The 27,600-nt window shown below is 52.4% G+C and overlaps 2 protein-coding genes across 3 annotated transcripts in view; both read left to right on the top strand.

The window, feature by feature from the left end:
• Positions 1-27,600, top strand: part of CAPN5 (calpain 5) — a 132,544-nt gene that overhangs the window by 81,259 nt on the left and 23,685 nt on the right. Inside the window, exon 3 of one of the 2 annotated variants that reach the window (XM_045021267.1) lies at positions 6,464-6,595. The exons of the other annotated variant lie outside the window; for it this stretch is intronic. Coding sequence (XP_044877202.1) covers positions 6,464-6,595 — 132 coding nt within the window. The remainder of the gene's footprint in view (positions 1-6,463; positions 6,596-27,600) is intronic. 2 annotated transcript variants of the gene reach the window in all.
• On the top strand, positions 16,245-20,493 carry LOC123372799 (olfactory marker protein). Its single transcript, XM_045021278.1, has one exon. The coding sequence runs from the start codon at positions 17,123-17,125 to the stop codon at positions 17,600-17,602; it is 480 nt and encodes a 159-aa protein (XP_044877213.1). The 5' UTR covers positions 16,245-17,122; the 3' UTR covers positions 17,603-20,493.

Below are 27,600 nucleotides of genomic sequence, written 5' to 3'. Positions count from 1 at the left end.
CACAACGTGCTCCCTACACTGGAGACTACAAGGGGGAATCCCCCTATCCCTGTCCTGGGGTAAACTGGCACAGCTCCATTGACCTCAGTGGAATCGAGACTCAGATTGCTCAGTGCCCACACGCTGCAGCGGTGGGTGCTATTGCAACACCCCGGATGGAGACATTTTCTCTTTCCCCAGCACCCCGACTTTGGGCTCCATTTCCCTCCCAGATTCTTCATTGGTTATTTGTAGTGCAGTAGCACCCAGCAACCCTCGTCACGGACCAGGAGCCCATCCTGCTGGGCACTGTGCACAGAACAAAAGGACCCAGGAGCTAGTTTCTGAGACATGAGCCTACACATGCTTGTAGCTAAGAGGGGAATGCTACAAAATCTTACTTGATTTTGAAATCTTGACCTGTAGGGTCCTCTAATGCCACCCAGACTTGTCAACCCTTTCAAGCAGAAGTCCCCAAACTGTGGGGCGCTCCCCCCCCCAGGAGGGCACAGAGGAACGTTCAGGGAGTCTGGGAGAGCCCGGTCCAGGAATGAGATGGGGAGGGAGCTCCACCCAGCCCCGCTCTGCCTCCAGCTCTGCTCCAATCTCTTCCCCAGTCGTGGCCCTGGCCCTGCCCCCAGCCTCAGTTCAGTTCCCTGCCCCACCCCCAGCCTTGGCTCCCGGCTGGGACTCTGCTCCCAACCCCAGCCATGGCTCTGCTCTAGCCCCAGACCCACCCCCAGCCTCAGCCCCTTTACCCCTGTCTGCATCTTCCCCTCCCCCCACCGGAGCCATGTCCCTGCTGCCAGCCTGGGCTGGTGGGGGGCGGACAGGGCTAAGGGGGGCACAACCCTGAAAAGTTTGGGGACCACTGCTTTAAAGGGAAGGGCAATTGCAGGCTGTGCTCCCGGAGAGCTGTTTGCACGTGGACACATCTACAGTGGTGGGTAGAAATGGATTTTAAAAGACAGCCAGGACAGCGTGTGGTCCTGCTCCATAGCAAAAGCTGTGCTTGGGCTCATCTCACGTTCCTTTGCCACTCTTGTCTATGTAGCTCTGTGGTGCAGGGACTGGCTCTTACTGTCTGGCTGTACAGCACCTAACACACTGCAGCCCTGGCTCAGCTGAAGCCTCTGGGCATCACTGTGATATAAATCACCGCAGCTCAGGGCTCTGGTGCACCAGGGGATTTTGTTACTTGGTGGGTTTGGTGGCTACACTGAGTTGGTGGAGGCAGGGTGGTCCGTTGTGTCGGGTATGGGACCAGGACACGTGAGTTCTGGGTTCTGCTGCCGGTGCTGCCATTGACTCCACTGGGTTAGATCCCAAGAAGCCTGTTGCGTAGGGTGGCGCCAGGCGGTGCAAAGGTAGCATATCCTGAGCCTCATTCTGGAGTAGCTGTGTGTGGAGCTGGACCCTGTGCGGTAATAAGAGCAACATGAAATGTGCTGCCACCAGGGTGAAATGGTCACTGGGGATCGGCACGGCACAGGGCAAATTCCCCCTTATCTCTGTCCTTGCCCTCTAACTTGCAGCAGGGAGTGCAGGTGGGTAGGAGCCAGGACGTTGGCTCTGTGCTGCTGGAGGATCCTCTGCAGTGGGGCTGGTTCTGCTGGCTCCCTGGCCAGTTTCCAGCAGCAGCCGTGTGGTACTGCAGGGTTAAAATCCCAGCCCCCGCTGAAGTCAATGACAAAACTCCCATTGATTTTAAGGGGGCCAAGATTTCACCCCACCGTCTGTTCTTGAAGGAGTCACTTAAACGCTGTCTCACTTTGCTCGCTGGTGCAATGGCATTGACTGTGATGGGGTGGAAAGTGTTGTATGAGCAGTGTGGGGAATGATCGTTATGAAGATGCCTTGCCCGCTTTGTGCTGCTCCGGCAGAAACAGCTGCGCCAAGTTTATGCCCCTCTGGTGCAAAGGAGCCAGTGAGTGATGGTGAATCCGGCCCAATGCATGATGGCTGCATCTTACCAGCCTTCCTCATGTGCATGTTTCCACTGGGGTCAGTGGGCCTGCTCACGTGAGTCAGAAGGGCCGGACAGAGCCTGTGGGCTCATTTATTCTACATACACTGTGGCCCTGTCTATAAGGGTATTCAATTGGGTATAAGATGGACACTTTCTCCTTCTCCAAGTAGCTCACTGGCATTCAAACCCGGAATTTGTCACTGCTGTTAAATAATGCCTGTGTTGTAAACATTTGTAGAGAGGAGGCCTTGATTGATTGAAAACCCACCTTCTTGCCCAGGTAGAGGCAGGTTAGCACCTTGAGAATTGTTTGAGCTGGTTGCCTGGGAGCCTGCGCTCCCGCTGGCGTGACCCATAAGGCTTAACACAGCCCTGGGTGCATGTGTTTGTGTCTGACTCTGGTGATCACACACAGCCTGACAAGAGAGTGACTGACTCACTGATTGCCTTTCAGGTGGGGCTGTGTTAATGTTAGGATTCACCTGGCTTCCTTCTCTCAGAGCCAGGCAGTGCGGGGTATGTGTGTGATAAACCAGCCTCAAGGGGAAATGTCTGCTCTGGGCCTTACAGGGTCAGTGACAATGTCGCTGCTTCCTCCCTTCTCCTTTCCCTCTGAAATCAAAAGCATGGTGGTGTCATTCACCTCTGCATCTGTAATGTGCCCTTTGACCGAAATCCATCTAGAAAAAAGGGGGAAGTCCTTGGTGTTTTTCATGCAGGGTGGATTTGATTTAAATCAGTAGTCAGGAAAACTCGATTTAATCATGGATTTCTACATAAAAGTGCATTCTTGTTATTTCTTATAACGTTAATACATGTTCTTCACGACTCAGAGATAAATGTAGGTTTTATTTTTAGAAGGTACACTCTATACATTTTTTAATTGATTTATTTTGAAAACTTTTCAGATTAGTTTTACAGCTATATCAGAAAATGAATGATTGTTTGGTTATTTCATTTACCAAAGGTAATTGAAGCAGATATTTATGAGGTCACTGGGAGGTGAATTATTTCCAATTCAACAGGTTAATCATTATATTTAGAGTATTTTCTTGTCATGCTGTATTAGGAGGAGAACATTACCAGACAGGCATTTAAATTGTTTTATTTAACTAAAACGACAATATTATGTATTCTGGATTTTTTTCCTCAACAGAAAACATCTAATATTTTAACAAAACAAGCATATGAATTTTTGAATTTAGTTAAACATTCAAGTTTTTTAAAATCCAGTTTGTTTTTGTTAAAAATTGTTTTTAACTAAAATAGTTAAATATCTTAAAAAAAAAAAAAACCAAAAATTAAATCAACTATGTCAGCCAGGTCAACATGAGAAACTTAAAATATTGGCTTCTGCAGCTAACTCAGCCGTCTTCACCTTCATTTTCCTGTTTGTTCATAACCTGCAAGAAAATGAGCTGGAGATAGTGCTTGTCCCATTTGTTTTTTTAATGCTTGTAATTTAACTCTGTCATTGCATATTTCTCTTTTTTTAAGATCTCACTCAGTTCCTTCCAAATTTCAACAGATTCAGCAATAAAACAGCTATTTCCCTGCATTTTGTTCAAGGCTACAGAAATAGGCTTCAGGATACTCAGCATGTGTTCAACATTTCTCTTAAGCCCAATGTTGAGAACTTTGGCTGTGACAGTGCCATCTATTTTTTTCATTATTTTGTTCACAAACTGTCATCAGATTAGGCCAGTTCTTGATATAGTGCTCAGAACAGTCCGCTACTGAGTTCCATCGCACGTCTTGTGGGAGAGTTAGCTTGGTTCCTCCCACTTTTTTTGGAGTGGCTGCTGCAGAGTGGTTGTTACATAAGTATTTTGCAATTTCAACAACATTAGCCTTTATTTCTGGAACACTGAAGTCTTTGGCTAGGAGGTGCATCAAATGAGCACTGCAACCGTATGATATTAGCTTGGGACTCTCTTTGCTCTCTTCTAAATCGTTTCTTCTCATCTTGGATGCATTTGCAAAATTGTCTGTGACCAAGCTGCGTACTAGCCATTTGAATTTTTTTTTTCAGTTTGTTATAGCTTTTACTGCTACTTTTTTTGCTCAGACATGAGAATTCAAGAATAGTCCAGAAGGAAGACAGGAAGTCCTAAGAAAGAAGTATGAAATAAAAAAGTTTGCCAACTGGAAGATCCTGCATGTTCAGACATGCTTCTTTCATCTTCAACGCAACTTCCTCCCGAGAAGGAACACTTCTCCTGATGTTATTTCATTGGGGCAACCAGGCCTTGCATTTCTTTGTTGCGTTGTTTGCATTTTACACGCATGCCTGTCTTACCCATAGGTAGAGGAATTTCATTAAAATATTCCCAAATTGGGTCTCTTTTATGGCCTGCTGCCATTATAGGTTTTCCCTTCTAGTGAGAGAATGGCATGATAGATCTCAAATTAATGAAGGGTACACTCAGAAAGACCTCAAGACTTCTGGAATATGCTGCTCAAACAGTTTCACTCTTGTATCTCCAGACTTCTTCTCCTTGTCCAGATCTATTCCGCCCCCACCAATCTTCTATTCATTGAACTTTTTGAAACTTTGCACCTTTAGAGAGAGGCAAGGGATTGACTTTGCAGAGGGACAATAGGGTTGACGTCTGTTATTTCTCACCTTTATTTATTTATTTATTTAAAAACATTTTTGCTGTTAACAAGCATGTTATCTCTGGAGAGACAAACCCACAGTCTGAGAACTGCAAAACTAAGCATCTCTGATGGTATCTTCTAGACAGAGCACTGAGTCCCATTGGGTAGATAGAAAGATTAACCTAAATAGTCTATACAGAAGCCCTGGCGCCCCATAAGATTGGATCTCTAATCCATGAACTATTGGAACTCATTTACAAAACTGTTCTTAAACATTACATGAATAAATCCTCTCATAGTATAGAGGAAGCGGAGCGGCGCGGGCTGAGGGGTGTGCTGGCCGCCCTGCTGGCTGCCGCTTCCCGCTGCCCCCATTGGCCTGGAGCGGCCAGTGGGAGCCGCGATCGGCTGAACCTGCGGACGTGGCAGGTAAACAAACCGGCTCAGCCCGCCAGGGGGCTTACCCTGGTGAGCCGCGTGCCAAAGGTTGCCAACCCCTGCTATAGAATTAGAATTTATAATCCCTATTCCGTGATGAGATATTGTTGAGCTATAATGTGTCTTAGTTAAAACTATCTTTAGCTAGGTTTTTTCCTCAAAAAGCATTTTATCAAAAAAATCCAATTTTAAATAAAAAAATCAGTTTTTTTTTAAATTATTAATTTTTATCCACCCTGTTTTCATGGCTTTTCCTAGCCATTTTCCTTCAGCCTTTACATCTCACCCTCCTGCTGCAGCGCTTGGGCTGAACCCTGTTGGTGTCATCTCAAGAGCATGGGGCAGACCTGCATTAGGGGTGACTAGGAGGTGAGAGCGGATCACAGTCCTCCCATCTAGCCTAGGAACCTATGACTCTGCCCCTGAGTGTGTGCCAAAGTCTCCCCCCCAGGCAAATCAAAACCACGTGTTTGTTTATTTGTGTGTTGTGGTAGCGCCTAGGAGTGCTAGTCGAGCAGGGACTAATGCAATACAAATAATAACCAATAATAATAACAGCCAAAACCGGGAAGGAGCTGGAGGGGTTGACTTTTTAGGAAAGGCTAAAAGAAGAAAATATCTGTAGCTCGGCTAAGTGAAAATGGAGGTTAGGAGCAGAGGGATACAACCCACCTATCTGAAGAGTGCAAAGGGCAAGGCAGGAGAATGGGGTCAGTGGAATTGAGTTAAACAAAGGGAAAATGCATCTGAATAGCAGGGAAAAAGCCCCTTCCCAGCAGTCTGTCTGCTCTGTGGATTTTTAGCATTTCTCTAACAGTGCTGGTTCAGCTACGCCCATTGCTAACAGGTACAGAACCTATTATTTGTATCACAGTGGCACCTAGAGGGCCCAGTTGAGATAAAGGCTCTGCTGTGCCAAGCACAACGCCGTACACGTATTGTAGACAGGAGACTAGAGTCTGCCTTGTTTTGCTGCAGAGCCGACACACTTTCTGCAAAAGGTGTGTTGTAAATGGCTTGGCCTTTTCAGCTCGAGCAGCCCCCAGGTGATGATGCTTGGCACCAAGAGGCCGTTTCCGCTCTCAGTTGCACCTGGGGATGGCCATGATCCCACATGGTCCTCAAGCACCTGAGTTGTCTTGTTAAAGTATTGGGGCTGCTCATGAGCACGTCACACATGGGCAAGGATACCTTGCTAAATTAGGGCGTAAATCTGGAGCGTCTCCACTGAAGTCAGTGGAGTGACTCTGGATTGACACCAGTGCAACAGACAGAAGAATGTGGTCCTTGGTTTCATCCACAGGTTGCTTTCCTAGACTGGATAGGATGGTAGCTGGAGTTAGAGGGGTGTATGTGTGTGCGCCAGGGGAGGGGTGCACAGTGCCACTAGTGAAGACAAGGGTAACCCCAATTCTCAAGCCTAACCCTGCTTCCCATTCACCTTTTGTGGGTTTTTTTTCCCCTCTCTTCCTCTAGGAGATCTGTGACGACCCCTATCTCTTTGTGGATGGAATCAGTTCCCATGACTTGCACCAGGGCCAAGTTGGGAACTGCTGGTTCGTGGCAGCCTGCTCCTCTCTGGCCTCCCGGGAATCTCTGTGGCAGAAGGTAGGGAAGTCCTTGTGCTTGGTGAAGGCACCTTTGCAAAGCTTTGGTGTCACCTGTTCTGGAAGTTAACAGGTCGTCTCCTGAATAATGTCTCCTGCTGGAAAACGGTTTAAAATTATACACCTGATAAATACTTCAGGCCTGACTCTCCTCACACTTAAATTGGTGTAAATCAGAAGTGACTCCACTGATCTCAGTGTCACCACACCAGATCTGATTCTTTGGGTCAGATCCTTAACTGGTGTAAATCAGTGTTTACATCACCTGAGGATTTTGGCCCTTTCTTTGTTTTAATGAATTAACACCAGAACCAAGCTCAAGTTACATTTAGGGTCCAGATTTTACGCACACCAAATTTCAGGATGTTTGGATCCAGGGGGTTGGTTTGGCCCTATCTTTGTTTATATCTAATCCCTCTCTCGTTATTTAAACTGCACCCATCTCTGTAATATCTGAATTAATGCAGCTCAGACACTGCGGTCCTGGGCAGAGTGCAGAGGTTCTCATGACAGTTTTAATTACCTATGGGGATTCTATCCCCTGAGTTATTGTCAGGCACCCCGAGGCTTGGAGCTGGGTGGGGGAAGATGTATTAACCCATAGTCTGGTTAACGTTACAAAATCGCCTGTTGCAATATTTGAGCATCTACAAAGGATATGCGAGAGGAAGCTAAATCAGGGCTGAAGCTTGACTTAGGCTTTGTCTACACTAGCACTTGTGTTGGTAAAACTTTGTTGGTCAGAGGTGTGGAAAAACAGCCCCCCCATCCCCCCTCCCCCAACTGACACAAGCTTCACTGACAAAAGTGCTGGTGTAAATGCAGCTTACAGAAGGCTTTCCCAGATGCCAGTGGCAGTAGGCAGCCAGTGGTGCCCTCTAGAGGTGTCAGACAGTAATGCCTGTCTTCACCTTGTCTCCCTGTGCTGTAATGCAATGCAATGCATTCCTGCCGCTCCTGCAGAATATTCCCTCCTCGCAGCACTGTTTGCGAAAGCAGCCCCTGCTCTGTGAGTGGGATCGGGGTGCTGCTGGGTGGCAGAGGGAACGTGGTGGCAAGCACAAGGTGGAATTTCGTGTGAGGCAGTTAAATTAATTTGAGAAAAATGGTATAACAGGAACGCTATGATGGAGGGAGTGAGGCATCTAATGGCTTTTAAAACCTACAGAATTGTAGAAAATAACGAGTCCCCTCTACCCACAGTTCTGCTGCCTCTGCCATCTCCAAAACACATGCATCTCCTGTCCTGTAATGTTGCCTGGCAGAGAAACTTGGGGCAGCCTGTACACTGAGAGCCAGATCATTCATCGATACCAACAGAGTGATGCTAATGTACATCAGCTGAGGATCTGGCCTTGAATCTTGAGCTTCAATCAAGAAGCTAAGCAGGGGCCCCCAGACTGACTGTAGGCCGGTTGGTTCAAGGAATGCAAGCAGCTGTGTAGCATGGGCCCATTGTGGTTGGTTGTGTATAGGGTGAGATTTACACCCTGGAGCATGAGCTTTGATTATTCTTATTTTAGCTAGTTCCTGTATTACAGGCAGAGACGGATTAAGGTCTCCTGGGGCCCTGGGCCGGAGCAAGTGGGGGGAGGGGGCCCAGCGCCAGAACCGTGGCCCTGCCCCATCCCTTCAGCCTGCAGTCCCACCCCTGTTCTCTTCCTCCCACCTCTTCTGCTGCAACCCCGCCCCTGGTCCCACCGTGTTCCACCCCTTCTCCTGTGGCCCCGCCCATGCGCCCACCCTATTCTGCCCCTTGCCTTGACTCCACCCCTGTCCTGCCCACAGCCCCACCCCATTCCACCCCTTCCCCGTGGCCCCGCTCGCTCTTTTCCAGGTCCCACCTCCCCACGGTGGCCCTGAGACTAGAGAAGCTCTGTGCCCCCACTGCGGTCCCAGGGCCGCGGCAGGAAGCGAGAGCTCCTCTAGCCCTGGGGCCGTGGCAGGGGGAGACTTTTCTGTGGGGCCCAAATTGGCCAGGGTCCCTGGGCACGAGCCCCGCTGGCCCGTGCAGTAGTCCGCCACCGATTACAGGAGTGCTGGGTATGCTAAGAAGCTCAGTAGCAGTGTTGCCTTCAGGAAGCCCCGTGCTGCTGCACTCTGCATTGCTGTGCTGTGCTAAGAGCCTCATCCAGTGTCCATGGAAGTCAAGTATTCCCATCAGCCTCTGCGGGGAGCTTTGGGATCAGGCCCCACGTCGCAGGCGCATAAGCCCTCCCTGTCTTCCCTTTTGTGCTGCCAGTAACCAAGAAGCAGCACAGCCCTGATGTTTAGCTTTTAGAGCATGGTTAGCCTAATCAAGCCTGTGGACTGAAGCTCCGTATTGGGATGTTTGTTAAAGCATCCCTGCTTCCCCTCAGTGGGACCTCTGGCTGTCTGACAGACCCACTCTCTGGGTAATCAACGAGGCTTTTCTAAGCTTTTCCCCCCATTGCAGTGACAGTTCACTGCCTCTCAGGGTTTCTGCGTGTGTGTGATGCAAGATTGGGCTTTTTTTTTTTTTTTTAACTTTGAGGCTATTAAATGCAGTATACAAATTGCCTTCGCCACTCACCATTCGCTTCCGGCCTTCCCTTAAGAGCCTCCGATCTCGCAGAAGTAGTGACCATTAGAGAGCTAATTATTTCTGCTTGCCTGTCTCATTGCTGTTTGTCCCCTGGCAATTCTGTTCTGTTTGTTCATAATTTTCCAAGCCCATAATTCTCAGGGGCTCCTGCCTGCCTGCCTCTTGTATCCTTTTTATTTATTTATTTTTTTAAAGAGGAGCTGTGTTCAGGTCTGGGGCAAAGGCTAGAATCTTCTCCCAACACTCCTCTTTCTAGTAATCTGGAAAATGCGGCAGCATTGTACATCGCCGGCCAAGAGCCCACTGCAGTGTTGCTACTGATTCATAGATTTTAAGGCCAGAAGGGAGCATTAGGTTATCTAGGCCAGGGGTGGGCAAACTTTTTGGTCCGAGGGCCACGTTTGGGAATAGAAATTGTATGGCTGGCCATGCATGCTCACAAAATTGGGGTTGGGATGTGGGCTCTGGTTGGGGGTGCGGGCTCCAGGGTGGGGCCAGAAATGAGGAGTTCAGGGTGTGTGTGTGGGAGCTCTGAGCAGGGGAGTGGGGTGCAGGGGTGGGCTTGAGGGCTCTGGTTAGGGTTGTGGGCTCTGGGGTGGGGCTGGGAATGAGGAGTTTGGGGTGCTCCGGGCAGGGACCGAGGGGTTCGGAGGGCGGGAGGGGGATCAGGGCTGGGGCAGGGGGTTGGGACGTGGGAAGGGGTGCAGGCTCCTGCTGAGGGTGCAGGCTCTGGGGTGGGGCTGGGGATGAGAGGTTGGGGGTTCAGGAGGGTGCTCTGGGTTGGGATGGAGGGGTTCGAAGGGTGGGAGGGGGCTCAGGGAGAGGCTCAGGGATGCAAGCTCCAGGCGGTGCTTACCTCAAGCAGCTTCCGGAAGCAGCAGCATGCTCCTTCTCCGGCTCCTACGTGAGGCACGACCTGGTGACTCTGCGTGCTGCCCCATCCGCAGGCACCACCCCTGCAGCTCCCATTGGCTGCGGTTCCCAGCCAATGGGAGCTGCAGGGGCAGCACTCGGGGTGGGAGCAGCGTGCAGAATGGAGACCCATGGCTGCCCATACACATGGGAGGTGGAGGGGGGCCATGCCGCTGCTTCCCCGACCCTGTTCCTCGGCTGGAGCGCCGGAGCAGGGCAAGCCTCAGATTCCACTCCCCAATGGGAGCTCAAAGCCTGGTTTAAAATGACTGGCTGGCCGCATCCGGCCCACGGGCCATAGTTTGCCCACCCTTGATCTAGCACAGGCCAAATCATTTCATCCAGCCATTCATGTATGGAGCCCAGTAACTTGTGTCTGAGTAAGCAGATCTTCCAGAAAGACATCTAGTCTTGATCTGAAAACCATTGGTTTGCTCCAGTGGTTAATCACCCTCACTGTTAAAAATGTGTGCCTTGCTTACTACTGTCAATTGAAGCTGAATTGTTCAGGCCCGTACTGTAGAGTATTATAATAAAAAAGGGAAGAGATCAAACATTTGCTGAGTGCTCAGTGGGACACTCCAGAAAAGGAGATGCTAACCCAAGCCATGAGTTGTTATATTAGTGATCCTTGCCAAAATAATTTTCATGAGAGCTCTGAAGTCCTTTGGTTCTTCAGTTCAAGGGGCCGGCTTGCCTTTTCGTCAGTCCCAGTATTGGGGGAGAGGTTCTGGAGACCTATGTTGCATTTTCTTCTCTGCCCTGCAGCAGCATCATTTTACAGCCTGTCAGCACCCTCTGTCTCCAAATAACGGCAAGAGGCACATCCCAGGCTTGCAGCTCAAACAGCCCTGGCCAAAGGAACTGGCTGTGAAGATGTGGGGAGGCAGGAAGGTGCTGCAGCTGGAGTATAGGACTGGGAGCGAGGAGAGCTGTGTTTTATACCTAGCTCTGCCTGGCCTGCTGTGTGACTTGGGGCAAATCAATTCACTTTTCTGTGCCTCAGTTTCCCCATCTGTAAACTGACTTGGCAATTTGGGTTTTTCATGGCAGCACAGAGCACTAACTGCAGAGGTACCAAGCCAGATAGCACGTGACTTTTAAATGAGAAATTCAGATGGGTCCAAACAGAAACACTGGATCTAAACCCTGCCCCCCAAACCTTCGGACAGTTTCCTGTCCACACCCAGGTCTGACCACTCTAACTCCGGCTGCCTCCTGAATGGGCTGACCCAAACCCTCAATCGTAACACCATCCAAACTTTGAGACAAGTCAGATCAGACCCCAAATTGGGATCCAACTGTTGCAACTTGGGTCCTTCTCTACGAGTCAAGATCATTCTCATTTAGTACTTCCGAAGGGATCAGGAACTTCATAGCGCTGCAAGCACTTTAAGGGCTGTGATCTGCCCCCGTTACTTATGCTGAAACTCCAGGCTTCTGTTGAAATCAGCGTGGCTACAAGGGGCTGTTCATAGAATCATAGAATATCAGGGTGGGAAGGGACCTCAGGAGGTCATCTAGTCCAACCCCCTGCTCAAAGCAGGACTAACTCCCACCTAAATCATCCCAGCCAGGGCTTCGTCAAGCCTGACCTTAAAAACTTCTAAGGAAGGACCTAGGTAACCCATTCCAGTGCTTCACCACTCTCTGAGTGAAAAAGTTTCTCCTAATATCCAACCTAAGCATGGGCAAGGGGAATGGTTGTGTCTTCGGCTCTTTACACAGCGATAACAATGGGAACAAACCACATGAGTGCAGTTGGAGCTCCAGTAATTGTGTTTACTTAATATACACAACCATGCTAGGGCTAGCTCCGTACATGCGGATTGGCTTCTGACTGCTTCTAACATAGAAAACGCAGTGAGCCCCACTAGCGGGTTCACAGGCCATTTAAAGGAATACTGTTCCTGTATACTTCAGTAGCAGAATCTGTTTCTAACTGATTAATAAATACGCGAGTGCAAATATCAGAAAGGAAAGCACAGCCCGGGCTTCTTCAAGCTCTTCCCTTCTGATTCAGACTCTCAGATAAGAGGAAATATACTAACCTGGCCGATAAAGCTCACTGAAAGAATGGGGTAGGGATCCTGGGCCAGGTTCTGCTTTTACAATCCATTGATTGACACCAGAGTGAGACCAGAACTGTGCCCAGCAGTAGCGTAGTTGAGGGTAAATGTGGGTAAACCCACTTCTCATTTGGGGATTATGGAGTTTAGTTTAGGTTAGTTTATCTACTTCTTTTTTTACCTCTACACCACTGTGGTCCAAGGTTCAGGGCTATACATGAGATAGGACCAAATGCTTCTATATTTTACCTGGCTTTGACAAGAGCATTAGCTGGTGTTTTTCCACCCGGGCAAAGCTGGGGACAAATTCCTCCGAGTGAGACTGCATGTGTCCCAGGAGACTGGCTTTTCATGTTTTTCCCTTCCTCACAGCCCTTACCCCAGCCACCTGAGAGGCCTGTTATGGATGTAATTGGGAAGCAGCTTCCGATTCAGGCTGATCTGCCTTGGTGGTTCATGTGCGTCATGTGCAAAGTGCCAGAAATCCCCCCGGGTTTCCTCCTAGCAGCGGATATGGCATTGCAGTGGCTAGGGCAGGCAGCAGCCTTTGGTCTTCCCTGGGCTGTGTACTGGACGCGTCGCCTGCTGCCTCAGCTCATCGGAGCGCTGCCATGATGAGCGTTCAGTACCTCGGTGATCGCTCACAGCTCCTGTGGTAGCGGGGGGGATGGCAATGGGGCAGTTTGCTTGGACCAGGACTTTGGATCATATAGTTTGACGGTCCTGTCTGTAACTCTCTCTCCCAGTCTCTTTCTGTCTAGAGCAAGGAATGCTGCATTCCTTTCAGTCACAATGGCTCCTATCCTGCAGGCCATACACCGGCAAAACTCTCGCTAAAGCCTGTGGGGCTAGATCTAGGAGGGGCACATAGGGGGCCTGCCCCACTCTCCTTAGACCTCGGAGACCCCCCTCCTTGGGGTCAGGAGTCTGCAGCCACTGTGTGGGGCAGGCAGCACGAGGAGAGTCAGTGCGGGTGGAGGTCTGCAGCCGGCGTGGGGCAGCACGAGGAGAGTCAGTACGGGCAGGAGTCTGCAGCCGGCGTGGGGCAGCACGAGGAGAGTCAGTACGGGTGGGGGTCTGCAGCCGGCGTGGGGCAGGCAGCGGGCAGCACGAGGAGAGTCAGTACAGGTGGGGGTCTGCAGCCGGCGTGGGGCGGGCAGCACGAGGAGAGTCAGTACAGGTGGGGGTCTGCAGCCGGCGTGGGGCAGCACGGAATCAGTGTGGGTGGGGGTCTGCAGCTGGCGTGGGGCAGGCGGCGGGCAGCACAAGGAGAGTCAGTGCGGGCGGGGGTCTGCAGCCGGCATGGGGCAGGCGTCGAGTAGCATGAGGAGAATCATTGGAGCTGGATCGGTGGTGGTGTAGGATGCACGTCTTCTCCAGAAGCCCTGCGGTGTTGCCTGACCTATGGGTTGGATGTTATTTAGTGTTTCCAATTTAACGTGATGGTGGTTGCCAGGGTTCAGCTGCCTCCAGATTGGCCACAGCCTGGCAGTTTGTTTGAGAGCGAGGCTCTTTGTGCAGGCGGGAATGGCGCTTGCACTTTGGGAGGCCGTCTGAATTTGTCAGGGTCGTATTCGCACCATTAGCTAATCACAAACACTATTACCTAGCAGAGCAGCCTGAGGGTAATCCAGCGCTCAGATATTCCCATCGAGTAGTCTTTGGCCTGGCGAGTTCCCGGAAATCTCCCTGGGGTTCATTGGCCAAGTACCCACTTTTATAATGGGTTACGCTCATCTAAATGCGCCCGCATCCTGGCCGGCGGTGGAGCATCCGCCCAAATGCTGCCGAATTTCGGCGGCATTTCAGCGGCGACGCATCTCGATGATGCCGCTTGCCGCCGACAAGCGACATCATCGAGAGGCAGCGACGCCGAAATGCTGCAGAAATTTGGCAGCATTTCGGCGGATGCTCCACCGCTGCCACGGTCCTTTGTCTGGCACCCGCCAGACGAAAAGGTTGGGGACCACTGGGTTACGCTAATGCCCTCTGTACCTCAGGCGTATGCAGTAGGGATTTCAGCCTCATTTCCTTATCTATCCTACCTCACCCTACTAACGCTGGGGGGCTCTTCTTCCATAGGTTACTAGGCCATTTACTTCAAGCTGATGCTCTTACTGTAACATATTCAAAGCTGCTACAACCTATTGTCTTGTGGTTACCTGTCAGCTGTTCAGCAGCACTAGATGGAGCATTCTGACTGGTGGCATTTGTGATACAGGGTCACTGCTGTCTTGTGGCCCCTTATGACAGAAGGTCACTTCCTGGTTAATTGTTAGGTTAAGACTTTAAGCCGTAGGGCTCAGTTATCTTTGTCCTACAGACTTACGGCCTGCTTGGTGGCCCCCCTGAAACCTGCTCATGGCCCCCCAGGGGGCCCCAGACCCCTGGTTGAGAACCACTGACCTAGCATGTGTCTATATATCTATATGGGCTACACTGGAAAAATCAGCCTGTGGCTGCATTCGCTCTTCTGTTGCTTCTCTCTGTGCCTTCCAAGGGAGTGTGTTCAGGGGCAGATGCTGCTGGGGGAAACCTTGATAGAGTGGCTCCAATGAAGCTGTGCTGAGGGGCCAGGGATCCCAGAGCTGGTACCTGGCTCCCCCGGGCCTGGGCTCAGAACCACTGGCCGTTCCATGAGGAGGACTTGGGGGCAAATCCTGTGCCCCAGTGGAATGATGAAAGTTAAAACTCCATGAGGGGATGCTATGGAGTCTCTGCCCTCCGAGTCCTCTCCCCAGCTGCCATATCCCCAGGAGGGGTAATCCAGACTCATGAAGGTTGCATCCTTGTAGGTAGCTGAGAACAGAACTTGACTCAGTGGAAGGTCTGACTGTGTAATGACCACAGGATTCGGCTTTGCCAACATTTCAAAGTCCTGCAGGGGAACCCCTCTCCCACCCCGTGTACCGGCATGGCTGCTCTGTTCCTCCTGCCCTTGCCACGCATGTGGGACTGACGGGTTAGTAGGTAAAAGATCCATCACCGTTCAGAACATGCCCCGCTAGGTCCCTGTGACTAGCCCCGGGAGCTCAGCTACGGAATGTTCTCCAGGGTCACTGAATACATTTTTAACTTTAAAGCCCTTGGGCAGGAGGGAAAGTTGGTCCTAAAGGTGCCTATGAGCCAGTAAACAAGCCTAGGACAGCGGGAAGGCGTGGGGCTATTATTAGACCTCCCTTGTTCCTTGCTGTGGTGCCATCACGATGTCCCTCTATGCAGCTCTTAGCAACCTCGGTGCCGATCTCCCCAAGCTCGGGTCAATCCCTGGCATTCACAGTAAAACGACCCTGTCTGAGTTCCTGGTCTCTGTCGCTTTTTGCACTGAGATGAGCTCTCGATGCCTTTTCAGGAGCCCATTGCTTCAGACATGACCCGAGCACGTGTGTCTTCTGGAGAGCAACACCATGGTGACCCCATGAAATCATGCCCCTGAGGGATGACGTTGTGTGGCTGTGTGTCATTGCCAGGCTGTTGCGAGTTGATGTGACAATGCAGCCTGGTGCTTTGTTGCCCTAGAATAATAACTATACCTCATGTTTATGCAGCACTTTTTATTTCATGCTCCCAAAGTAGTTTCCAAACGTTAAGTCCCACAACACCCCTATAAGCAGAGGCCACAGCGAGTCAGCGGCAGAGCTGGGAATAGAAGAACCCAGGAGTCCTGACCCTCAGTCCAGTGCTGCAACCATTAGAGCAGGGGTGGGCAAACTTTTTGGCCCTCGGGCCACATCGGGGTTGCGCAACTGTATGGAGGGCCGGGTGAGGAAGGCTGTTCCTCTCCAAACAGCCTGGCCCCCACCCCCATCCGCCCCCTCCCATTTCCTGCCCCCTGACTGCCCCCCTCAGAACCCTCCACCCATCCAACCCCCCTGCTCCCTGTCCCCTGACTGCCTCGACCCCTATCCACACCCCCACCCACTGACAGCCCCCCCTGGTACTCCCACTCCCTATCCAACCGCCCTCTGCTCCTTGTCCCCTGACCAGCCCCTCGCGGGACCCCTGGCCCCTAACTGCCCCTGGGATCCCACCCCCTTACCCAACCTCCCCTGCTTCCCGTGCCTTACTAGCAGCAGGAGCTCGCAGCCGTGACACCTGGCCAGAGCCAGCTGCGGGGGAGGGGCCGGGGACTAGGATCCCCGGCCAGGAGCTATGGGGCCGGACAGGACGGTGGCCTGTGGGCCATAGTCTGCCCATGTCTGCACTAGAGAGACACACTCTGATCATCTAAATGCAGGATCCCACGATTGTCCTCCAAGGTGGCAGGACAGACCCAATGGAACTCAGGCCTATCCCATGATACTCCTAGAACTGTGGATGTAAATACTCCCAGCCCAGTCGTAGCGCTTAGCCATTGTTCTACGTTGTGGGATGGTTCTGAGTTGTCCCACCCTAGTAGAGGCCCTGGGAGGTTTTACCTCTCACAGGGAGCCACTGCCTTCAGGAGCTTCACAGCAGCTGTAAGGGGGAGCGTGCCCACCCCACTGCTAGACCCCTTCAGTACCATCATGCCTCTGGGCAGGGCCACTTTCTCTGCCCCCTTAGCAGGAAGTAGCCTCTGTGCTCAGAGATGGTTGCCCTGAGAAATCAGGTGGCCCTTGGAGCTGCTTCCCTGTGTGTCCTGCTGCCCAGCACTGTAACGTGGTGGCCCCGCTGCAAGAGGCCTCATTTAAATACAAACAACTGTGCTCTGGCTTGCATGGGAGCGGTTGTCAAGGAGGTTGTCAGGGAGGCTGACATCAGAGATCCTGTCCCTATAGATTATTGTACAGTGGCAGGATCTGTTCCTCATCTGCAAATGAGACAAGAGGGCACCCAGAGGAAACCCTGAGGGCACTTTGCGTCATTGACCCAGGTTGCCTAGCACCGCTGGGACTGGGGAGGGAGGGCCGATTGGCTTCGGGTTTGCATTTTCCCAGGGTGGCCTGTTGAGAGCCAAACAGTGCTGAGAACTGAGCCGGGGAGGAGAGAGGCAGAGGCGATGGCTGGCGATGCGTCGGAGCTTGAGCTCCCCCTCGTCCAGGACGTCCAGCTCACCAAGTGCATGCGGCTGCGGGCGCAGAGCCTCCAGCAGAGGAACGAGCGGCCGCAGGATGGCGAGAAGCTGCTGCGGCCCAACGAGTACATCTACCGGGTGGATTTCGTCCGGCAGCACAACCTGCACTTCCTGCACTGGAAGATCCAGATGGAGAAAGCGGGGAAGGTGATGGTGACGGGCACCTCCCAGCACTGGACGCCCGACCTCACCAACCTCATGAACAGGCAGCTGCTGGAGCCGGTGGGCATCTTTTGGAAGAAGCCAGGGACCAAGGAAGTGGAGTGTAACGAGGCAGATGCCCAGGAGTTCGGGGAAAGGCTGATGGAGCTGGCCAAGATCCGCAAGGTGATGTACTTCCTCCTCTCCTTCACCGATGGCCTCGACCCAGCCCACCTCAAGTGCTCTGTAGTGTTCAAAGCCTGATCCATCTCATCCTGGGCAGATCCCTCACCTCTTGCCCCCAGCCGTGTCTCTCTTCATGTTTCTTTCTCTTCACTTCGATTCAGTGATTGGTCATTTCTTTTAAAGGGACAGCACGACAAAAGAATTGTGCCCTGTTGATTTGCAGCCGGCAGTCATGGTTTGAGAATAGCCAAGTGACTATAATGCTTCCCTGGCTGCCCCCACTGTCCCGGGAGACTTTCCCCAACAGGTTGTGTCTTGTGGCTGAATGGAGAGAGAGAGGACGGTTGCTTTAGTAGCCTAGAACGCAGTATTGCACGCTAGTTAGTTCAGCTGTGCAAGGCGAGCTGTTTGACTGGCAGCTTGCCGAGATGGGGACGAGCTGGCTTGGAAGCTGTGGGGCTGCCTTGATCAAACCCGACCGACTGCCTTACATAGACGTTAAAGGTCCAGTGGAAATATTGAGGATCTCTGTCGCACGTCGTCGTGTGGAGTAAGGGAGGTGCCGCAGACCAGCGCTTTGAGCTCCACTCTCAAGGCCATCATTTTCAAACGTGTCTGGTGACTTTGGGTACCCGGCTTTCCAAAGGCAGCATATTTTCAGAGGGGCTGAGCCTTTGCAGCTCGCGTTGACCTCAGCTGGAGCTGTGGAGCTCAGCACCTCTGAAAATCATGCCCCAGGGAGTCTCAAGGTGCCCCTCATGCCCTCAGCTAATGCATCGGAAATCAATGGCCACTTTTGCAAATTTCAGGCCTGCTGGTCAAACTCCAGTGAGGACTTCAGGCTTTGGACCCATGTTAATGTCAGCAGCTCATCTGTTCCCTGCTGCACAGCGAGTAACTCTCATGGTGCATTTGCCTTGCTGTGGTACAAATTGAACTCGGGGACAGTGCGCTGCCTGGGGATGTTATGTATTGAAGACCGTTGGAAGGTCAATCTGCTGCAGTGTGCCGAGCTAGGAAAGTTATAGGGGCAAAGCAAAGGTTTCTGAGCAGAGTTTAACCCTTTGTAGCTCTGAGCCAGATGTGAGTCTTGTGCAGCGCTCATCCTTTGTAGAGTACAGTCCAGGAATGTGATCTCTCCAAGCTCACATAGAAATATATTGGTTATTAATTATATACCTAGGGCTGTAAGCTTGCCCAGTGCTTTACAAGCAATAGAATAAGAAACTTCTCTCGCACCAAATTGCTTACAACCTAAGGGACTGTTACTGCGAACACTTCCTGCCAGGCATAGAGCTTTGTAGGGGTCTGGTGTATAGGCTACATGGGTGGAAGCTGGAGACCTGGCTTCTCTTCACAGCACTACCATTGTGCAGCTTGGTATGTGAACTTGGGCAAGTCACTGAACTGCTCCGTGCCTCAGTTTCCCCTCTGTGAAAGAGGTGATGATATGGACCCTATTTTGTAAAGCAGTTTTAAGAGCCACAGATGAAAAGTGCTATGGAAATGCTCAGTACATGCTACTCTTTGTCCCATGGTCCTGAACAGGATTACACCTGAGAGTGTTTTTAGGACAAAGTACTGGTTGTTCCGGAGGTATATATTATGTCATTGCATGAAAAACAAACCCACCTCAGCTCAGTTCTCAAGCTTTGATCTCACCCACAGTTCATCCTTATTTTTATAGCTGATTTATACAAGCTTCCCTGTGCAGGGGATGGGGAAAGCTCATTTCTTTGCCAAAGAGAGACTCTGAACCGCAAGGCGACCGTGGAAGCGGCTGGAGTGGCAGCCGCTGCGTACGCAGAAATGGTGTGGGGCAGGAAGGCAGGCCAATGTGCCGGAGAGTCACGCAAGCTGGTGAGACAACATCAGACACATGCGGAAGAGAGCTCCCTTCACTGCGGTACCAGAGTAATGCGGTAAATAACAACATGGCAGGTGCATTCTTCTGTGCTGTCACTTTTATTTGTTCACTTTCTCTGTCTTTGTTTAGAGCCGTTCCCTGAAGAAATGAGACACCCGGTGATCAGGAATTGAAGTTTTTCCTATTCCCTTTTGTCACAAAATGTAGCAACTTTGAGCCAGATTTTGCTCTGGGATTTTAGCAGCAACCTTCCCCTGAAACCACCCACACACATCCCAGAGCGGAGTTTGGCTCCTGGCCTGAAGTGCCACATGGGCCAATCAGACTGTCCCAGCTCTAGCCATTACCGAAATCACTGTTATGAGTCGTCAGGACACTTTAATGGTAATTCATTGTGTCTCACCGCCTGTGTCGAGTTCATGCTGCGCTTATCCTGCTGGGTATGTATTTGTGTACAATGGAAAATAAAAGCCCTTGAGGAATGAGGTTGGATGTGTCTCCCTCTGACCTAAAATGCCCTGGTCTTACTCACAATAAAGGAGAACCCATCAGTCTTCACCCCATGATTTTTAGGTGTCTTCCCCCATACACACACACTGCAAAGCTTAAGATCTGTAAAACGTAATAACTTCATTCCTGGAGTGAGCTGCGTAGCTGGATATTTAGCTGCTTGTGTAGCTGTTGAGTGAGAGAGAGAATTTTCTGATTCCTCGGTGTATCTCAGATCCACATGACACGGTTTCAGGGATGGGACGTTAGCCAATCTCCATGCCCCTGGAACAGTACCAATGTCCACTAGCCGAGGGTCTGGCCTCATTACAGAAACTGACCGTCTGCACAGGGGTGAGCAGAAAGTCCCAAGCACCCCTTAAGTGATGCACCAGCCTTTCTGCACAGAGATGGGCTTCACCTGGTTTGTATGTGGCTCTCATGACAGGCACAGCTTGAGTCTCCCTCCTTCGGAGTTGGGGAGCCCCCCTGGAGAGAGCCCCGCTCTCCGCCTCCTGTTAGGAAATGAAATCCCTGAGTTCTCCCCACCCAGGACCATTCTTCCCGGTCACAGATGCCTCAATTCTTAATTGGCATTTACTGTTTTAAAAAAAACAAACAATTCCCCAAGCTCTCCTGAAAATCAGCCCCGGAGCTGTGCGGTTATTGGACCTCTGCTTTCCTTCGCTGGAGCCCTTTGTCAGTCATTCCCCCTTGGAGACTGGGGGCTCCTTGAATTGAGGCACAGAGATGAGCTCCCACAGCACCCACTCATTCCCACAATCTGTCCCAGCCTGCCCTGGGCTCAGTGGAAAACCTGGGGTGGATTCTCTGGGGCAGTCTCTTCTCTAGTTGTTCCAAAGTCGTGGTTAGGAGGAGAGGTTACAAGGGCATGAATGGGACCTGCTGGTTCAGTGGTGTGTACCAACCATGTCGTGGCCTCCCATGGGACGCTTGGGGGCTATGAGATAAATCAAATCACCTCACAATGTACAAACGCCTTGCGGCCCTGCCCACACTACAGCCACCACCGTGCTTTTGTGATCATTGTGTGACTCTGACTTGACCCTCTTGCAGCAAATATGGCTTGGGCTGGGCCTTCTCCGCTGTCACTGAACCGTGTGCACATACCCGCCACCCTGTGTTTGGAGCAGTGCCTCCTGGGAATTTCAGGGGGCTGTCCCATGGAGTGACTTGTATTCTGAGAGCGAGCCAGAAGGGCTGGCTAAACCGGTCTACAGTGCACAAAGTAAATGGTGAGTGGGGTGGTGGCTGAAGGCAGTCATGTGTCCATGCCTCTGTCAGGACGATCCAGGGCTAGCTGCCCTGGTTACTAAGGAAGTAAGAACCTGGTGGCCTGCAGATCATGGAGGTGTTTGTAGCGACTTCATGGTTCGGCTTCTCCTGGGATTTGCTCTGAAGTCCCTCAGTGCTGCGCTTTAATGACTGAAGTTAGGCTCCAGGTTTAGCACCACAATCCGTGCTGTTTTCTGAGTGAAGTAGCTACTGGTGTTTGCAAGAGGCAGCGTTTTAAAATGCTCCTTTTCCCCTCATTTCTGTGGCGTCCTCTGGCTGAACAAATCCAGTCCCCACGAACACCATGAATCAAATGCCAGCGCTTATTCTGATAACATCTCACATAGAGACTGTGGAGGCAAAACTGGGCAGCTGGGGAGAGATGGGACTCGGAGGAGAGGGGGATGAGCAGGGATGGGGGGCACAGCGGGGGTGGGGTATCAGGTAAGTTGAGCCAGTGACAGGGTTAGCAGGGGATGATGGGGAAACAGGCTTGTGTGTGGGTGAGACTGGAGATGCAGGGGGTGGGGTAGGGGTGGAGGGGTCTGTGGCTGGGCAAGGAGCTTGGGGCAGAGGGAGGGTCAATGTCTCTGCACCAAATGCCTTGGAGCAGAGCCATAGGAACCAACCAGGCATTTACACATCAAGAGCCACCTACGCCACTACTTCCTTGATGCATTGGGGAGGTAAGAAAGCAGCACAATGGGGATCCCTTCAAGTGCAAATGCCTTGGCACAGACGTACTGGGCTTCCCTCGCTGCCTGCATAACACTGATTTACCCCAACAACCCCCCATCCTTGATCATCACACCGTTCTCCCCTCTGCCTTCCTGGGATGGGGTGGGACTCATCACTGCAGTGCCCCCTGCTGGCTGTCCCGGGGATCAGCTCTGCTAGCCAGTGCGCCCTCTTCTGGTGGCGTCTCGCCACAGTCACGTCTGCTCCAGGGACCCTTGTCACTCCTAGGACTGCGGCATCCTCATCATGACACAGCCCTCCGTCTGCGCCACACTCTGTGCTCCCTCCTTCCGGGGGAATGTCACAGTCCCTTAGTCCAGCCACTTTCTCTAGAGCGAGTGGAGGCGACGGGGGGCGGGAGCCGGGCCTGCCCACTATGGGTCCCAGCCCAGGGACCCTGTACATGGCAGCTGCTTGTGGCGCCCCCTCCAACTCCTGCGCAGTCTCCCAAGGGCTCTATTAACCCCTTAGAGCCCAGTGTGGGGCAGGTGCCCCATCACACCCCCATACACACCCAGCTGCCCCCAGCTTTCCAAACAGCTCCACTTTGCCCAATCTCCACTCCCTCAGCACAACAAGTAGCTGTACTGTGTCAGAGTTCAGCCTGCTAGCTTTTCTCAGCCTTGTTCATATGATCATTGCAGTGGCTAGGAGCCCCAATCCTGGACCAAAACTCCATTGCGCCAGGTGCTGTACAAACAGAACACAGAGACGGCCCCTGCCCCAGAAAGCTGACAGTCTAAGAATAAGGCAAGAGTCCAGAGATGGGGCGAACAAGGAAACAGTGAGACAGTACCGGTCAACAAGGCACTATTTCACTATTCCTCTGTATCTAAGTAATGAGCTAAACTGGGCTTTTGAAAGGAGTTTAAGGAAGTTAGGCTCCCAATCCTAGCCAGCCCTTTTTCTGTTAGATTCAAGAGCCCGTCTCCAGTCAGAAATCTCAGCCCCTTGTAGACCATGACAAAGTCCTCTCCACAGTCTCCTTTAGATTCGCTGCCCTACATGAGGAATGGTCACATTTTCTAATCTATATTCACTGTTGTTAATCTTTTAGAAATCATGAAAACTTTTTTGTTTGGCTTTTTATTCCCCTCCAAACTTCTTTTTCTTTAGGATAGCGGTTATAGTAGCAGCTAGGAACCCTCTTCAGAGATCAGGACTCCATTCTGCTAGGTGGTACAGACAGGTAACAAAGAAAACAGTCTCTGAAGACAGCTTACGCCGGGGTGGGCAAACTTTTTGGCCCGAGGGCCACTTCGGGGTTGCAAAACTGTATGGAGGGCCGGGTAGGGAAGGCTGTGCCTCCCCAAACAGCCTGGCCCCTGCTCCCTATCCGCCCCCCTGACTGCCCCCTCAGAACCTCCAACCCCCCCTGCTCCTTGTCCCTAGGGATCCCCTTCCCGGGGTCCCTAGGGATCCCCTTCCCAGGGTCCCCCGCCCCTAACCGCCCCTGGGATCCCAACCCCTATTCAACCCTCCTGCTCCCAGTCCCCTGACTGCCCTGACCTCTATCCACACCCCTGCCCCCTGACAGCCCCCCCGGGGCTCCCACGCTTATCCAACCTCCCCGTCCCCTGACTGCCCCCCCCAGAACCTCCGTCCCATCCAACCGCTCCCTGTCCCCTGACTGCCCCCCCCCGAACCTCCGCCCCATCCAACCGCTCCCTGTCCCCTGACTGCCCCCCAGGACCTCTGCCCTTTATCCAACCCCCTTACCATGCCTCTCTGGCAGCTGTGCCACCCGACCGGAGCCAGACACGCTGCCGCACTGCTCTGCAGGAGCGCACAGCCCCGCCACCCAGAGCGCTGCCCATGTGGCGGTGTGGCTGTGGGGGAGGAGGGACAGCAAGGGAGAGGCCGGGGGCTAGCCTCCCTGACCGGGAGCTCAGGAGCCGGGCAGGATGGTCCCACGGGCCACCGTAGTTTGCCCACCTCTGGCTTACGCTCTCTGTGTCAGACAGGAAGCAACAGGTGGAAAGGGGAGAGACAGGAAAGAGGCAAGAAAGGATTGGGTGAAGAGAAGGATGAAGAGACACTAGAACTGGAATTAGCCAAAAAGCAGAAGTCTCCGCTGGCTGCTTTCCTGCCCAGTACCAGCTGGGAATGACCTGTGGTATTAGGACAGAGGATTTAAGACCCCAGTTCAGGAAGACACTTCAGTACTTGCTCAACTTTATGCACATGTTTGAATGCTGTCCTGAATAGGGACGCTTTCCTGAATCAAGGCCTGAAAGCAGTGGCTCCATTTACAATCCTGTGGCTATTCCCTCATCTTAATCTGCTTGATGCTTAAATTACGGCTGCTTTGCCCTCATTAGTACATGTCCCTCCTGCACCCATGGCAGCTAATGGCACAAATATCGCTGTCTTTCTGACACTACTTAACTGTAGCTTCATTAGCTGCGTGTCAGTTTCCCCTCTCGCCCTCTGTTCCTGTTTGATTGGTTGCTAATGGGCTTTCAAGGCGATATTGAATGACTTTGCCTTTTTCCTTGACCACAACTAGTCATTTCTGGTGTGGTTTCTGCCTTCATTTGAAGTTTGCCAGAGGATTCTCTACAGCAAAGTGAAATTGAAGTCAGCTCCTTGAAGCCTTGTGATTACAGGCTAGAGCTGCTCAGAGTGAATCTACTATAGCTCAGTGTATCCTGCCATGAGTGATCCTTAACGTTGGCTTGGGCCTCTGTTCCTCCTGAGGAATTGGGGCTTTGGGCGCTCCCACTTAGCGTCTGGAAGAGAGGAAGGCAGTGTGGCCTGATGAGTAGAGCACTGGGCTGGGACTTGGGCGAGCTGGGAGCTAGTCCATCTCTGCCACTGGCCTGCTGGGTGGTCTTGGATGTCACCGCCCTGTGCCTCAGTTTCCCCATCGACATATAGGGACAATGATGCTGACCTCCTTTGTAAAGTGCTTTGAAATCTATGGATCAGAAGCCCTGTATATGAGATGGGTGTTTTCATTATTATAATGGCACACTGCAGCACCCCTTCTATGAGGAACGGTGTAAAACCCACAAACTACTTCTAAGTCCATAGCTAGTGCTGCTCTGAGAGGAGGGATGAGCTGGCACTCTAAGGCATTGGGCAGAGACTTGGGAGATCTAAGTTCTTCTCCCTCCTCTGCCACAGGCTTCCTGTGTGACCTTGGGCAAGTCACATCACCTCTCTGTGCCTCAGTTTCCCCTCCCATCCTTCATCTTGTCAGCTTTTCAGGGCAGGGACCATCTCCCACTATGTGTATGTACAGCACCTAGCACAAGGGGGATCTTGATTGGAACCTCTAGGGGACACTACAACCCTCAACCTCCTGCCCAGCTAAGCACTGTTTTCTGGGGTTCAGAGCCTGTATCTCAGGTCAAGCCAAGCCCAGCCCAAGGCAGTTGTGAGCAACAGCCCTCATCACTTAACAGTGGTTCTGGGCCCCGGGTGAAAGGAGTTGGTGGTGTCAGCCTAGGATCCACCTCACTAACCCCTTGGGAATCAATGCAGTGAGACCAAGGACCGAACAGGCTGGGGAGACACATTGGTGAGGCTGCACAGAGAGTTTGCAGTGCTGTTGCTGGTCTCTGCGGCTCCCACACTGCTCCCATTGATGTCTGTGGTGCAGGGCATTTTCACCAGCCTTTCCGAATAAAGGGCTTTATGTGGAGATGTTGGGCTCCTGAGATTTCTCAAGAGCTCTCGGGCTACGGGCTCTGGGCATGGCTGTGTTAAACCCTGGCTGGGAAGCCACCTGGAAGAAATGTTTTAATGACTCACAGTCCTGCATGAATAGTGAGTTGATTAACACAATGGCCCAATAGGATGATTAATTAGTGTGATCTGCAGTCAGGAGCGACTCGATGGGGAGGTGGGTTTGAGTGCTCTGTAATCCCTTGCTGGCAGCTTCCCAGAGGGAGTGCAGATGTCTTCACTGACACTAACTGCTATGGAAATCTCGAAACCCTCCAGAGTGACTCATTCTCAGGGCTCTCTCTATTCAGTTTCTATTGATCAGAACCACTTCAGGGAGCGAGCTGCGCTGCCAGGGCGTGGTACTGCAGTGAGCTGTGCTGCCGGGGCGTGGTACTGTGGTGAGCTGTGCTGCCGGGGCGTGGTACTGCGGCGAGCTGCGCTGCCAGGGCGTGGTACTGCAGTGAGCTGTGCTGGTGGGGCGTGGTACTGTGGCGAGCTGCGCTGCCGGGACGTGGTACTGCAGCGAGCTGCACTGGTGGGGTATGGTACTGCAGTGAGCTGTGCTGGTGGGGCGCGGTACTGCGGCGAGCTGCGCTGGCGGGGTGTGGTACTGCAGTGAGCTGCGCTTGCAGGGCGTGGTACTGCGGTGAGCTGCACTGGCAGAACGTGGTACTGCAACAGGGTATAGTACTGCAGCAAGCTATGCTGGCGGGGTGTGGTACTGTGTCGAGCTGCGCTTGCAGGGCATGGTACTGCGGCGAGCTGCGCTGGCGGGACGTGGTACTGCAGCAGGGTGTGGTACTGCAGTGGGGTATGGTACTGCAGCGAGCTGCACTGGCAGAGCGTGGTATTGCGGCGAGCTGCGCTGGCGGGGTGTGGTACTGCAGTGGGGTAGGGTACTGCAGCGAGCTGCACTGGCGGGGTGTGGTACTGCAGCAGGGTATGGTACTGCAGCAAGCAGCACTGGTGGGGGATGGTACTGCAGCGAGCGGCGCTGGTGGGGCATGGTACTGCAGCGAGCTGCGCTGGTGGGGTTTGGTACTGCTGTGAGCTGCGCTGGCGGGGTGTAGTACTGCAGCGGAGTATGGTACTGCAGCGAGCTGTGCTGGTGGGGTGTGGTACTGCAGCGAGCTGCGCTGGCGGGGCGTGGTACTGTGGCAAGCTGTACTGGCGGGGTGTTGTACTGCAGCAGGGTATGGTACTGCAGCGAGCTGCGCTGGCGGGTGTGGTACTGCAGCGGGGTAGGGTACTGCAGCGAGCTGCGCTGGTGGGGTGTGGTACTGCAGTGAGCTGTGGTGGTAGGGTATGGTACTGCAGCGAGCTGCACTGGCGGAGCGTGGTACTGCAGTGAGCTGTGCTGGTGGGGTATGGTACTGCAGCGAGCTGCACTGGCGGGGCGTGGTACTGCGGTGAACTGCTGTACTGCAGCGAGCTGTGCTGGTGGGATATGGTCCTGCAGCAAGCTGCGCTGGCAGGGTGTGGTACTGAAGGCATAATTAATATCTTGATGTACCTTTAACTATCAGGAATGGTACAGGCCATGGTTTGGATGGTGCCCACTGTAGCATGGAAACTAAAATGAATTCTGTGGAGAGGGTCATTGCCAAGGGCCACAGCTTCAGGCTGGCACCCGGAGCAAATAGCTAGGCTGAGTTGATGCACGGGAAGAGGGAGGAATCTTCCCACACAAGCACCCAGTGTGTGCTGTGGCTGCGGAGTTGCTCTGTGGAGGCTTTGGTGCTCCCTGCCACAAAGGGAGATCCCAGCCTTCCCAGGGCACAACCAGAGGAACATCCTTATTGAGGGCTTGTTTCCATGGGACATTATGCTGGTTGTGAGATCCCTTGGTAACTCGTCTGTGAGGTAAGGGGTGAATGTGAGTAGGGACATTCTTGTTCAGACATGGGGACCTTTCTCCAGTTTAGCTGATGTGACTTTGGAAGAGGGTTCAGTAAATAAATGCACAAAACAAGGCTCTTGCTGGCTTTAGCTTCCAAGAGATGGTTTGCCG

Source organism: Mauremys mutica, chromosome 1 (assembly GCF_020497125.1).
Source record: "Mauremys mutica isolate MM-2020 ecotype Southern chromosome 1, ASM2049712v1, whole genome shotgun sequence".
NCBI classification, from domain to species: Eukaryota; Metazoa; Chordata; order Testudines; family Geoemydidae; genus Mauremys; species Mauremys mutica.
This window is presented reverse-complemented; position numbering and strand designations above follow the sequence as displayed.

Bases quoted from the DNA above. Each gene is read 5' to 3' on its own strand.
- LOC123372799 (XM_045021278.1), top strand. From the start codon at position 17,123: ATGGCTGGCGATGCGTCGGAGCTTGAGCTCCCCCTCGTCCAGGACGTC.